The 14,933-nt window shown below is 45.2% G+C and overlaps 1 protein-coding gene across 1 annotated transcript in view; it reads right to left on the bottom strand.

Annotated features, from left to right (window-relative positions):
* Positions 1 to 1,587: 1,587 nt before the first annotated feature.
* Positions 1,588 to 14,933, bottom strand: part of TGDS (TDP-glucose 4,6-dehydratase) — an 86,790-nt gene continuing 73,444 nt past the window's right edge. Inside the window, exons 10-12 of the mRNA XM_040425314.1 lie at positions 13,531 to 13,589; positions 11,677 to 11,774; positions 1,588 to 3,525 (exon numbers count right to left, since the gene is read on the bottom strand). Coding sequence (XP_040281248.1) covers positions 3,449 to 3,525; positions 11,677 to 11,774; positions 13,531 to 13,589 — 234 coding nt within the window. The 3' untranslated portion in view covers positions 1,588 to 3,448. The remainder of the gene's footprint in view (positions 3,526 to 11,676; positions 11,775 to 13,530; positions 13,590 to 14,933) is intronic.

The raw sequence follows: 14,933 nt of genomic DNA, 5'->3' as shown, positions 1-14,933 counted from the left end.
CCATTCACTTCTATGGGGCCTGCGTTGCGTGGAAAACGCACAAAGAGGAGCATGCTGCGATTTTCACGCAACGCACAAGTGATGCGTGAAAATCACCGCTCATCTGCACAGCCCCATAGAAATGAATGGGTCCGGATTCAGTGCGGGTGCAATGTGTTCACCTCACGCATCGCATCCGCGCGGAAATCTCGCCCGTGTGAAAGAGGCCTAAGACTTCCAAGTATTACCTGACCCTCTTATTCCCCAGACTTGAACCCACCTTAGCATCTGTGGTACCACCTCGACGTTGTGTTCGCTGTATGGCTCCTTCCCCATGTACCCTACAGAAGTTGTGGGATGCACTGAAGTCTGCATGCCTCCAGATACCTGTGACAACCTACTAGGACCTTACTGAGTCACTTCCATCTGTCTAGCTGCAGTCCGTGCTGGATACAGTGGTTATTCCGGATATTAGCTGGTGGTCATAATAATGTGACTCAACTGCGTATTATGAGGTTCACATCTGCATCGGAGGCTGTGTTCAGGACCTCCATCAAAAACAGCTCAGAGAGAAGACCAAATGCAGGACTTCTTTCTCTTCTAAAAAAAAAAAAAAAAGCAGGATCCCGAATGCAGCCAAATATGTCCTATTATTTCCCGCAAATCACATTCTCTGGCTCCATTTAAATCAACTGGTCTGCAAAAAAACGGAACACATAAGGAATGTACTCTGTATGTCTTCCGTATCCGTTCTGTTTTTGCTGAACCATCTATTGGAAATTTTATGCCCAGCCCAATTTCTTCTATGTATATGCCGTACGGAAATAGAACGGAAAAACGGAACGGAAACAAAAAACAGAACGGATCCGTGAAAAACGGACCGCAAAATACTGAAAAAGTCATACGGCCGTGTGTAAGAGGCCTTTAACCGTTTTTAATGGACGTTTTTTCCACTGTCGTGTGAACGTGGCCTTATGTGCTAAATCCATCACTTATGTTATGTTCCAACAGAGGAGAACAATGGAAATAAATAGCAGTGGTGGGAATCCACCCTTAGTGGTCACAGTGGAAATTGCTGAATTTTAGGAACATTTTGTAAATAGAGATAATACCATGAAAAAAAAAAATATATATTTAAATCACAAAAAAAGTTTAACGTAAAAACGGTACAATAGGTCATTTTCTTACGCCACATTCTATGAGAGTGAAATAAAACCTGCTGGTAGCGCGCTCAAAGGGGCTTAAACAACAATTTTTGTGTCCACACAAATGATCTATTACCCGATAAACAGGCGTTCCCCTCGGCGGCACTTTTACACTGCCAGAGTTAGCTATTAATCTGGCGGATTCTCCACTCCTTTCCATAAAGTATGCAGGGGATCTTCCGGCTTCTCCGCGCAGAACAAAGCTGTAGTCAGATGCCTTCTAAGGATGTGTTCACATGCACAGGTTTATTGAAGACAACTGTCTCATTCATCTGAATGGGGCTTGGAGAAACCTATCTGCTTCCAATCAGATGAATGGAACGGATTTTCAGCTGTAGAAATATCTTCTGCCGCGTGTGAACATATCCTTACATTCTGCACAGAACACGGATACAGAAAGGTATAAAACTTACCATGTTTATTACTAAATTACAAATGTTTTCTTTATTAGGCACTTAATAGACAACATTTTACAGTAGAAAATTAAAAAATCTCACATTTCAGACTTCCGTTTACCATGTAATACAGTTAATTACATTTAAATAGACATTTCCATATCGGACCTGCAGCAGAAGCCTCGCTCCTCCAGGAACTGCCAATGCCAACTGAAAGGTAAAGTGCAATTGTCTATCATAGTAAATCTTCCTCTTCATATCCTTCTAGACTTTGGCGGGAACCCGTCAAGAACTTGCTGCCCTCAATGATGACCTGCTAATGTAGGTGACAAGCACTTACCGTAATGTAAAATGATAGAAGAATGATTATGTTCCCATAAAACCAGTCACTTACTAATAATAATGGGGGCCATCTACTTTTTGGCATAAAAATAGTCACAAGACTCTTTCTGCAACTTTTTTAACATTTGCGTTTTTACACTGCGTTCCACACTTCGAACATTGGCCCTGGCGAGTTTACGAACACTTACACCTGAGTGTTCGTGAAAAACTACTCCAGTCAGGCGCTGGAATCGTTTTTGCGCAAGGACTGCCGGAGGTGCGCCTAAGGCTACTTTCACATTAGCGGCAGCCTTCTACGGCCGGCTGTAGTGCCGCTAGTGCACCGTGCCGCCGGAAGTCCGCTCCGGTCCCATTGACTTTAATGCATAAAATACACTAACAAACCACGTCCCATCAATTTCAATAGGAAACACGCATTGTAGTTCATTGTACAACAAAACGCAATAAAGGCCACTTTCACGAATGCGTCAAAGAAATCCGTCAGAGAACAGCCTGCTGGAATTCTATAGATCTGGCATAGCCGGATAGTGGCCCGTGCCCGCAGGAACCCATTGACTAGATGTGGAGGGCATCCGGCTGCTTGCTAGCATATGAGCCGGGGTTCGGCTGGACAGAAATTACTGCACGTAATGGTTTTTGTCTGGCCAAATCCCGGCATGTATGCCAGGGAGCAGCCGGATCCCCACCGCATCCCATTATAGTCAATAGGGTCAAGCAGGCAAGCGGCACTATCTGGATCCAGAGGACTCCTGCCGGCTGTTCTCTGCCAGAACGGCCTGATTCCTGCCGGATTTTGACGAATATGTGAAACTAACACATGGATTTCTGATTCCGATTGCTCCCTAAATCAGTGTTGTATTTTCAGCCTGTAAAAAACATTGGGGGAAATATATCACGTTTGTATGCAAATTTTTTGGCACAGAAGAGCCATACATTTTGGCGCCATTGCTGCTTTTCACCAAACTTTTTAACTTTTTGCCATTTACCACCACCTTTACCACTTTTGAAAAGCAGCTTATTAGTTGGCGTGGCTCCGTAGGTTAGTTTCATGCTAGATTGTGGGCTCCATAGCAGCCTCTACAATAGTAGCTCTTCCAACACTTAGGGGTTTTCCAGGATTCAAATAGTGATAACCTATCCTCAGGATGGATCATCAATATCTGATCAGTGGGGGTCCGACTCCACAACTCCCCCGACAATCAGCTGTTTGAAGAGACCTCTTTTTAGGCCAGTGACGTCATGTTCACTGGTCACATGACCTAGGCGCAGCCCGCTATACAGTGTACTGTGCTTGGTTAGCTGTAAGGAGGCGCTCCTCTAAGCGCTGTGGCCCCTTCAAACAACTGATCAGCGAGGGTGCCAGGTGTCAGACACACACCATTTTAAACCCTTTGGCTATAAACTTAATTTCCTGGCAGTCAAACAGTGCTGCAGATCTACAGTTCATGTACACTGTGACATGTTAGAATCATGCCAGGAACATGCCATCGTCCACTTCATGTCCTCCAATCCGACGCTCTGTGCGAGCTATGCTTGACTAACAAACGGTTGTAACGCTTTCTCTGCATTCTTCCAGTTGTGAAAATTGTTTTTATACCATTGCACTAAAAGGGAAAGAAAAAGAATCACGTTAGGAGACCTGCCATCTGGTGATCAAGAACATTAAACACCACATTGATATTCTTTAAGGTTTGTCCCGCTTTGGACCTGTACCCCTGAGCATAACAAAGAAGACTCACCTGTCTGTGGTTCCAGCGCTGCTCCGTTCCTCGCTGCGGCCCATCACAGGCCTCAGCGGTCACAGCAGTGACGCACCATTCAAGCTTCTGCGACCGCTGAAGCCTGTGGTTAACTGCAGCCGTCATGAGACCCAGATGATTCCTGGTCTCATGGGAACTTGAAGCAGCCGGGAACAGAGCAGCAGTGGGAACATGGACAGGTGAGTATTCTCTTTTATGTTCAGGGGTACAGGACCATAGCATGAGGGTATTTGGCTCCAAGTCCAGATAACCCCTACAAATGTCTAAAATAAAAACAATCACTAGTATAAATGTATGTATGTATTAAACAAAATGGAGGGCACGAAGGTGGGTGCTACAAGCCAATATGGCCTGATCCACTGCCAAGAACAGAAGTGCCCGGCAGGCCTGTGTTACACGTATCAGACATACCTTTCTGATATACAAATGTCACAAAGAGGTAGGTACATAATATGAGTGAGAGGGGACTGCTAATCTAGGCAAAATGATTAGTTTCTGATCCATTAACGTTCACCACTTCTCCAAAGGATGGGTAATCAATGTCTGATCACTGGAGGTCCCACTCATCACTAGAAAATGACGTCAGTGAGGAGGGGTGAATGGAGCTGCGGCAGGGCAGACGCCAACCCTCTGTATTTGGCCTCTATGGGGCTGACATGGCACTGTACGCACTGTCTCCATCAGTCCTGTTGACTTTGAATGGAGTAGCACCATGACGCTCCATTCAAATTTCTCCTCAGGGAGGAGGAATGGGGGCCCTGGGACCTTGTTCTAGTGATTGTTAGTCATGTATCTCCTATCACTTTTCTCACTGGATAGGCGAAAAATCTCAATTGTGAGGAAACCCCTTTAACCCTTTGGATACCGGAGGTTTTTCATTTTTGCGTTTTCATTTTTCCGTGAGCCATAACTTTTTTATTTTTCCAGTCACAATTGTATGATGGCTTATTTTTTGCGGGAAAAGTTGTACTTTCTAATGCCACCATTAATTATGGCATAAAATGTTGTGGGAAGCGGTAAAAAAAGAACCAGATTTTCCACTTCACCACCATGACGGCCCAGAGAGATTGACCCCTGACCTCTGTAGGGGCAGGAACAGAGACAGGTTAAAAGGACCCCTCCCACCACCATTCACCAGTGTATTCCTGCCCCTATAGTGGCCAGGACAGAGAAAAGTCCTCTCTGGCTTTCAGGTAGGTGAAGTGAATAAGGACCTTTTTTATTTTCTGCACCTGGGTGACCGCATCGGCGGAAAAACTTTGCTTCCCTTGCGGGCCTTTCATCCAGGACTGCGTCCCCTGCTCTCCGGCGGACTCCGTTCCTAAGCTGACAGGGAGACGCCGGGGTCACGCTCCCTGTTGTGCGGGAGCCTGCCCTGTGCTGCCGCGGCTGTTATCACTTCCGGGCCGCCGGGTGAACCCGGAAGCTGATGTCCTCAAAGAAAAGCTCACATGCACTTTCCTGCTGCGCTCTCTGCATTGCCGGGCGAAATGTCGGACCAGGAGAAGGCACCGCAGCAGAAGGAGCAGACCGCTCCAGAGCGCCCCTGTGCGAGTAGCCCACCTGGGCATGCCAGCAGCTTAACATATGCTGATCTGGGGTCAGTGGGGAGGGTGCCTCAGTATTACTGTTCAGGTAGCCACTGGGTAGGGTCTTCTAGTATTCTGCATCTTAAGTTTATGCACCTATACTGGATCTGCACAAAATTTGATGGGTTGCTCTCTCACTTTAGGCCAAACTTGCTTTGAAAAAGCCCAGGAAGACCGCCAGATGCATCCAGTGCTCCGTTAGACTTCCCGATGACTATCCTAAGAAACTTTGCAAAGATTGTATTTCCAAGTTGGTGAGAGAAGAACAACCCTCAATTATGCAGGAATTTAGAACTATGATTCAGGAGGAAGTTAAATCTTCTCTACCCTCCCTCCGTGAGGACACCCTGGGGGCTCGCCCACCTAAGCGTCCCAGAATGGCGGACATCTCCTCCTCAGACTCCGAAGATTTGGAGGGCGAGGCCTCATCTTCCAAAAAAGAGGACGACGAATACCCCCTATCAGAGGGCGAAATAGTAGAGGAATCTAGAAAATTCTTCTTCTCCCCTAGCGAGAGGAGTGACCTTCTAAAAGCGGTCAGGGATACAATGGGGGTAGAAGACATCCAGCGACCCCACTCAGTTCAGGAAGAGATGTTTGGGGGATAGAAGGTCAAACGTTCCAGTGTATTCCCCATAAATGAAAACATTAAAGAGATGGTGATGGACGAATGGGCCCATCCAGAAAAGAAATTAGGTATTTCCAAAGAATTCAGGAACCGCCTTGTATTTGACCCGTCAGACTCTAGGATCTTTGACGAGGTTCCCAGAATTGACATCCAGGTGGCCAAAGTTAATAAAAAAAAACTAGTTACCATTCGAGGACTCCTGTCAGTTAAAGGACACCATGGAGAGGAAGGTGGACAGTCTATTAAAAGAGGAAAGATATCCTGATCCAGGGGCCGGTTCTCCATCCACATCCAGAGATCTTCAACCTCTCGGCTTGGATCCTGAGTCCGACCTTCTAAGACGCAGAGGTCTCTCAGAGGGAGTAATATCTACCTTGAAGGCCAGCAGAAAGAAAGTGACTAACTCCATCTATTTAAAAATCTGGAGAAGATTCTGCACCTGGTCAGGTGAAGGAGCCCCAGACCAGACTAAACCAAATATACAGAGGATCCTGGACTTCCTGCAAGAAGGACTAGATTCAGGGTTACGTCCATCTACCCTTAGAGTCCAGATCTCAGCGCTTAGCGTTTTTTTCGATTCTGAATTAGCCAGCCATAGATGGATCCGAAGATTCCTGAAGTCTGCAGCCAGACTAAGACCATCCCTTAAATCAAGGGTGCCTACCTGGGACTTGAACATTGTCCTTAGGGGACTCACAGGTCCGCCTTACGAACCCCTGGACTTGAGCTCCCTAAAGCACCTTTCTCAGAAAGTGGCTTTTCTTATAGCAATAACATCAGCAAAAAGACTGTGCGAGATCCAGGCATTGTCAATAAGACAACCATACCTCACAATCCAGGAAGATGGAATTACCTTGAGGCTAGACCCGGGATTTTTACCAAAAGTTGTAACAGACTTCCATAGAAACCAGGAGATCGTTCTTCCCTCTTTTTGCGAGAATCCTAAAAATTCTGGGGAGGAAAGGTTCCATACCCTGGATGTCAAAACGAACAGTACTAAAATTCCTAGAGGTCACTAAGGACCTAAGAAAGGTGGACAATTTACTAGTAGAGATGAGCGAACTTCTGTTTTAAGTTTGGCGTCTAAAATTCGGCTTCCGGTTAGCGGAGGATCCCGATATGGATTCCGAATTCCGTTGTGGTCCGTGGTAGCGGAATCAATAATGATTCCGCTACCACGGACCACAACGGAATTCGGAATCCATATCGGGCTCCTCCGCTAACCGGAAGCCGAATTTTAGACGCCGAACTTAAAACAGAAGTTCGCTCATCTCTATTTACTAGTACTCTTCAGCGGTAAAAATAAAGGGAAGGCAGCTTCCCGATCTACAATTGCCCGATGGGTAAAACAGGCTATTACAGACTGTTACATGATGGAAGGCATCAGTTGTCCAGACGTCATTCGGGCTCACTCCATGAGAGCCATATCTGCCTCATTCGCTGAAAAAGCAGGAGCTTCCCTAGATCAGATATGCCGGGCCGCAACCTGGTCCAGTATAAACACTTTCGTTAAACATTATAGACTTGACTTATCCAGGTTGCCCCACCCTAAGGCTACTTTCACACCTGCGTTCGGGTGTCCGCTCGTGAGCTCCGTTTGAAGGGGCTCACAAGCGGCCCTGAACGCAGCCGTCCGGCCCTAATGCATTCTCAGTGGAGGCGGATCCGCTCAGAATGCATCAGTCTGCCAGCGTTCAGCCTCCGCTCAGCAAGCGGACACCTGAACGCTGCTTGCAGCGTTCGGGTGTCCGCCTGGCCGTGCGGAGGCAAGCGGATCCGTCCAGACTTACAATGGAAGTCAATGGGGACGGATCCGCTTGAAGATGACACAATATGGCTCAATCTTCAAACGGATCCGCCCCCATTGACTTTCAATGTAAAGTCTGGACGGATCCGTTCAGGCTACTTTCAGACTTAGAAATTTTTCTAAGTTATAGTGCAGACGGATCCGTTCTGAACGGATACAAACGTCTGCATTATAAGAGCGGATCCGTCTGATGAAACATCAGACGGACCCGCTCAGAACGCTAGTGTGAAAGTAGCCTTAGACGTATATGATCTGTTATGTCTCTCTGGGCCGTCATGGTGGTAAAGTGGAAAGCCGGAATTAGACTTACAGGTAATTAATTTTCCACGAATCCACCATGACAGCATGATATCCCACCGAAGAAATTATTATATGGACTTGGTATGAGTTAATACCAAAAAAAACAAACAAAAAAAACCTAAATTGTTTCACTTCTTAACCAATGGTTGTGGCACTATAATCTGGAACTCACTGGTGAATGGTGGTGGGAGGTATCCTTTTAACCTATCTCTGTTCCTGTCCCTACAGAGGTCAGGGGTCAATCTCTCTGGGCCGTCATGGTGGATTCGTGGAAAATGAATTACCGGTAAGTCTAATTCCGGCTTTTGTCCCTATAGGGCCCTCAGGAGATTGTAACAAAAATCAAACCACGGTCACCTGACCAAAAACCCCTTTTAAGGGTCCTATCTATATGTTAAAACCAATACTACAAAGTAATTAAAAATATCAGGTTGCAGTTACGGGCTAAGTCAGTTACTTTATGTATTTTTTGGCCGCTGTGCTCGCTCTACATTCTATTTAAGAGGTGGTTAAGTTCATGGATACTCTGTGGCCATGTATCACCGCAGGTTAGCAGATGTGTTTTCAATGGTGAATTGTTTGGTGTCCCTATAGATCCTAAGTGTAGAAGTTTCTATTGTAAATAGATACGATGTATTCCTATATCCCTATGCGACAGACATCCATCATTCATTCACACATCTCACACGCTGGGAGATCAGGCAATTTGCCTAACAATTGCGACCCTACTGGTTGTGGATCTTGCCCTATAGTGCAACCTGTCTAAAAATTGGAGATTGTCACTACCGCACCCAAAAATGTTTGCCTGCTAACCTGTGGTGATACATGGCCACAGAGTATCCATGAAGTTAACCACCTGTTAAAGGGTTTCTGTCACCCCACAAAACTCATTTTTTTTTTTTGGATAGTTAGATTCCTTATAGCGCGATATAGGAGAATATAATAGTCTTACTTACTTTCATGCGGCCGTTTCTTTAGAAAACGAAGTTTTATAATATGTAAATCCGGTCTCTACCAGCAAGTAGGGCGTCTACTTGCTGGTAGCCGCAGCAGAAAACCGCCCCCTCGCCGTGTTGATTGACAGGGCCAGCCGTGATCTCCTCCTCCGGCCGGCCCTGTCAGTATTTCAAAAATCGCGCGCCTCTGGTCATTCGGCGCAGGCGCTCTGAGATGAGGAGGCTCGTCTCCTCAGCACTCCCTCAGTGCGCCTGCGCCGATGACGTCTTCTCTTTCGGTGATGTCATTGGCGCAGGCGCACTGAGGGAGTGCTGAGGAGACGAGCCTCCTCATCTCAGAGCGCCTGCGCCGAATGAACAGAGGCGCGCGATTTTTGAAATACTGACAGGGCCGGCCGGAGGAGGAGATCACGGCTGGCCCTGTCAATCAACACGGCGAGGGGGCGGTTTTCTGCTGCGGCTACCAGCAAGTAGACGCCCTACTTGCTGGTAGAGCCCTGATTTACATATTATAAAACTTCGTTTTCTAAAGAATCGGCCGCATGAAAGTAAGTAAGACTATTATATTCTCCTATATCGCGCTATGAGGAATCTAAATATCCCAAAAAAAAAATATGAGTTTTGTGGGGTGACAGAAACCCTTTAAATAGAATGTAGAGCGAGCACAGCGGCCCAAATAATACATAAAGTAACTGACTTAGCCCGAAACTGCAACCTGATATTTTTAAATTACCTTGTTGTATTGGTTTCTCTGAGTACTTTTGTTTTAAAAGTAAATAATAAAGGTTTAAGTTTTAACATATAGATAGGACCACTAAAAGGAGTTTTTGGTCCGGTGACCGTGGTTTGAAGCGGTAAAAAAATTCCAAATGGGGTGGAATTGGAAAACAAAACGCAATCCCTTCACCGTTTTAGGGGTTTTGTTTCCACGGCGTTTTGTTTATGGCAAAACTGACCCATGCCATTCATTCTCTGGGTCAGTACGATTACAACGATACCCCATATGTATAGGTTCTTTATGTCTAAAATAGTGTAAAAATAAATGTAAACTTTGAGAATTTTTTTTTTATATCACCATATTCCGACCCCCATAACTTTTTTATACTTAGAAATATATTTTATACTTATAAATAATAAAGGTTAAAGTTTTAACATATAGATAGGACCCTTAAAAGGGGTTTTTGGTCAGGTGACCGTGGTTTGATTTTTGTTACAATCTCCTGAGGGCCCTATAGGGACAAAAGCCGGAATTAGACTTACCGGTAATTCATTTTCCACGAATCCACCATGACGGCCCAGAGAGATTGACCCCTGACCTCTGCAGGGGCAGTAACAGAGATAGGTTAAAAAGATCCCTCCCTGAGCTGTTTAGGGCCTCATTTTTTGCGGAACAATCTGTACTTTAATTGATACCATTTTGGAGTATGCGTGACTTTTTGATCACATTTTATTACATTCTTTTGGGTAAGAGAAGCAATAAAAAAAATGGCAAATCGACCATTTTGACCCTTTTTCCGTTACGCCATTCGCCGTATTGGAATAATTTTTTTCTATTTTAATAGTATGGGCATTTTTTTCGGTCGCGGTGATACCCATGTTGTTTATATTTATTGTTATTTAGGCATTTATTCTTTAAATCACCCCCATTTCCGTATAATTAAACTTTTATATATTTTTTAACATTTAAAAAACAAAAATATTTTGTGATCATTATGCGCCTCAGATATGAGCTTATTGCATATTTTTTTTTTTTTGTTTATCAGGAATTTATTAGCTTATTTTGTTTACTTTTGCTCATTTCTTATCCTGGCCTGCCATCTGGTGGCCAAAATAAGAATTGCAGTTTGAATACTGTTAACTTACTCAGTAAGGCTACCAAGTAGCGCTTCTGGGTTTTTGCGCATTTAGGTGCCATGATCTCACTTGATCACGGCATCTAAAGCATTTAATTACCGCGATCTGCATTATTACCGGTCACGGTACTTAGCCGCAGGGCTCTACTGTATGAAACATCAGAGATCTGCTGGCCATGAAGGACGGTGCACGTGCGAGCAGGCGTCATGTTTACACATCGCACCAGCGCCGTACATGTATGGCGCTGGTAGCCTAAGGGTTAAAGGGGTTTTTCAGTATTTTGTTACTGAAGGTCTAACCTCATCACAAGCCATCAATACCACAAATTGCAAGGATCTGACACTCTGCACCCCCGTTGATCAGCTCTTTGGGATTTGCTCCAGCGCTGGAAGTTCGGCTCCATCCATTGTGCTCCCATTTCAAGCACAGCCAGCTAGAAGTCGCTACTAATTTGCTAAGAGGCCCGTAATTTGTGATACGTTTGCCACATCTTACTCCACCGCACTTTTTATTATTATTCAGTATGAAACACCAGTCTTAATATGCCCCTGTCAACAAAAAAAAAGACTAACCTTTTCAGTCCCCCACCGATCCAGTGGAGATGCTTTGGTGGCCACTCGCATGCGGTGATGTCAGTGAGTATAGTACATGACTACTGAGACTGGCAGCCTGTAAACAGAAACCAGCAGGCCACCACCACAGCATCTGCACCGATTTACAGGTGGTGGAAGATGGGAGTATTTTTTTTCATTTTAGGACATTTACTGCTTCTTTTTTTCAGGCAACCTTGTAAAATAATGGCTGACGTTCAGCTGAATGCTGGTGGAGCAACCGTTTCTATGATGAAATGATACAACATACTTGTTCTTTCAATGCCTTCCTTCCACTGTACTTTTGGTCTCCATCCCAAGCTGTGCATTTTTTCAGACTTCATCAAATAACGAAGATCATTGACAGGCCTTTATTAAACAAAACAAAATTTAAAAAAAATCTATTCCTTTAGATCAAAATTATTTGGGTTACAGGGCATGCCATGTCTTGATATACTATTCATAAATATTAAATACACTGACATGCTATACCGTATTTAAGACATATATAAGACACACATTTTTTAGCAGTCAAAAATCTTGCCAAAAAGTGCCTGCGTCTTATAAACGATAATCAGGGAGATCCAGCAGGGCCAGACCCCCTGACTGCTTCCTTAATGGCTCATCAGAGCGCACGTACAGCACTTTGCCCAATCAGTGAGAGCTATGCATCTGCACACATTTTTCTCTCCCTGCCTGCCTGCACCGATCTGTGTGACCAGCAGCAGCAGGAGAGCACATGGGGAGGAAGGTCCTACAGCTGTACTGAAAGGAAAACTCTAAGTGCAGCTTAAGGACCTTTCATGATGTCATCAATGGGAGGAGCCAGAGCAGGGAAACTATACAGCCAGCACTAGTGCAGGGAAATGTGAGTTTTTATTAAAGATGATAAATGTGTGTGTAGCAGAGCTATATGTGTGTAATAAAACTGTATAGGTGTAGCAGAGCTGTAAGGGTGTAGCAGAGCTGTAAGGGTGTAGCAGAGCTGTATGTGTGTATATTAGAGCTGTGTGCGTAACAGGGATGTATCTGTTTGTAGCAAAGTTGTATGTGTATATGGCAGTGCTGTGTGTGTACCAGCCAAATACTTTAAAATAATCCTGCAGAACAAGAAGAATGGCAGGACGCAACAGAGTAATGACAGGAGAAACATTTATTTGGATAGGTACATTTACTGAGGTGACCACATGCACCACTGCTGGTTATTAAAAGATGATACAGATGATACAGTGAAGCCTCATGCACACGACTGTGCCGTTTTTTGCGGTCCGCAAACCGCGGATTCGCAAAAAACGGAAGACGCCCGTGTGCCTTTTGCAATTTGCAGAACGGAACGGGCGGCCCATTGAAGAAATGCCTATTCTTGTCCGCAAAACGGACAAGAATAGGACATGTTCTATTTCTTTTGCGGGGCCACGGAACAGAGCAACTCCGTGTGCTGTCCGCATCTTTTGCGGCCCCATTGAAGTGAATGGGTCCGCACCCGAGCCGCAAAAACTGCGGCTCGGAAGCGGACCCGAACAACGGTCGTGTGCATGAGGCCTAAGGGTAACAGGAACTGACCAAAACTATCCCCCCCCCCCACACACAGTACACCCTAAAGTTATTTACCTTAACCGCTCCACTTCAGTAAAACACGTCCGTAAGTGTTTTGCGGCCCTATGATAGAAATGCCTATTCTTGTCCGCGACTTTTCTATCTTTTTTGCGGGGCCGCAGAACAGAACTATGGATGCAGACAGCACACATTGTGCTGCCCGCATTTTAGCAGCCTCATTGAAATGAATGGGTCTAAACCTGCAAAATTGCGGAAAGGATGCAGACCCAGAACAACAGATGTGTGAATGGACCCTAAATCACATTCCCAGTCTGTGCCTGGTGCTGCAGCAGCTTAGCTCCCCTGATATACAACAACCAGCAAGAGTGTGGTGCTGTGTCAGGTACTGTCTGCTTCTTTATTCTGACCAGGGAAAGGCCTGAGACCCCGCAATCATACATTGAATTAAAAGCCGAACTAAACCTGATGTAAGCTGTTGGCCTGTGGGGTTTTATTTCTTAAACCAGCTGCATATTTAGCAGACATATTTATAGTAAATGGCTGACATGGTTGCTGCTTGGACAATTACCTGTCATTAACATAATCCATCCAATTCTCCGTTTCTGTTTCGGATGAGGTATTCTGGATCTTAAAAACAAAACATTGGAAAAATAACTGAAAAGGCACGGAAGAAAAGTCCTTTCATTATGGAGAATATGAGAAAGTCATGAAAATAGTCATGAAGAGCGGGGTGGACATCTGGCTGTTTAGATGCCTCATACATCAACGTATAACGTTCCCTCCATAAAAGTTGTCTATTTCATTGACAACAGCTTGGCAGTAATTGGTAATCATGCATTGCTACGTGCTTTTGCTGAGATCTGAAGGGTGTAAATGAAAATCTTTAATAAAGAAGCAACATGTTCGTATAAAACTGGTTAATGTTCTTCATTGCAAAAATATTCAGTACATAGATCAGGAATGCCTTCCTCTAACCAAGCTTTCTTAGGGTACATTCACACGACATTGGAAAAGGCCATTTTCAGAATCACTGCAGTCTATGGGAGTATTCACACAGCCATTGTTTTAACGGAGTGTGAGTACCATCCTTCCAAAAACAGGACATGTTCTATTTGTGGTCGTTTTGATGGCCCCCCTGAAATCAATCGGCCCGTTAATGCCATTTAGACAGAAGTGCACAGTCTAGCGGGCGTTAAAAAGAGGTACACTATGTAAAAAATAAAAATATATACTCACCTCTCCAAAGGCACAGCTGGGAACACTTGCTCTGTACTGGAGGCAGTAGCACCTGATGCTCCCAGCGTTGTGACATCATATGATCACACTGGGAGCGTCAGGTCCTGCTGCCTCTAGTGCGGAGCAAGTGTTCCCAGCTGTGCCTTTGGAGAGGTTTCTTTTTTCTTTTTATTAAGTGGCTGGCACTGTCGTGGGTGGGTGGTTTTATATATATGGTGTTAGTTCATACACAATGGAAAGTCCACATAACAAAAATCACCTTGTTGGCAGTTCTGCCTCCAGCAGTCCATAGCAGGCTTTTAGGGGGCCCGTTTCCCTTACAGACGGGTCTCAGCCCTCCAGCACGGCACAAGCCTCAGATCCCAACACACACCTCCTGAGCTCCACTGTCAGACTGAGGTAATCCCACTCACCTGGCAGTGCTGGCTAGTTTTTAGGCCTGGCAAAACCCGGCCTGGACCATGGGGAGTAGTCACCCACCCAGCACTTTGACTACTCCCAGTAAGAGCCGTCCCGGATCAGCTATACAGCCATACTAGGTATTAAAGGTGTCAAACAGCAACTGCTGCTGGCACATAAAAACCGCCCTTACTCCACCGAAGCCAGGAACATCGGTGACACGTACCTATCATCCACGATGATTCCTTTTACCTTCTTACATACCTTGCCCCTTTGTTCAACCCTGTGGGGGTGAACACATGCCATACAGTATACTCGGGAGAGGGCATCTGCGTT

This window comes from Bufo bufo, chromosome 3 (genome assembly GCF_905171765.1).
Source record: "Bufo bufo chromosome 3, aBufBuf1.1, whole genome shotgun sequence".
Taxonomy (NCBI): Eukaryota; Metazoa; Chordata; class Amphibia; order Anura; family Bufonidae; genus Bufo; species Bufo bufo.
This window is presented reverse-complemented; position numbering and strand designations above follow the sequence as displayed.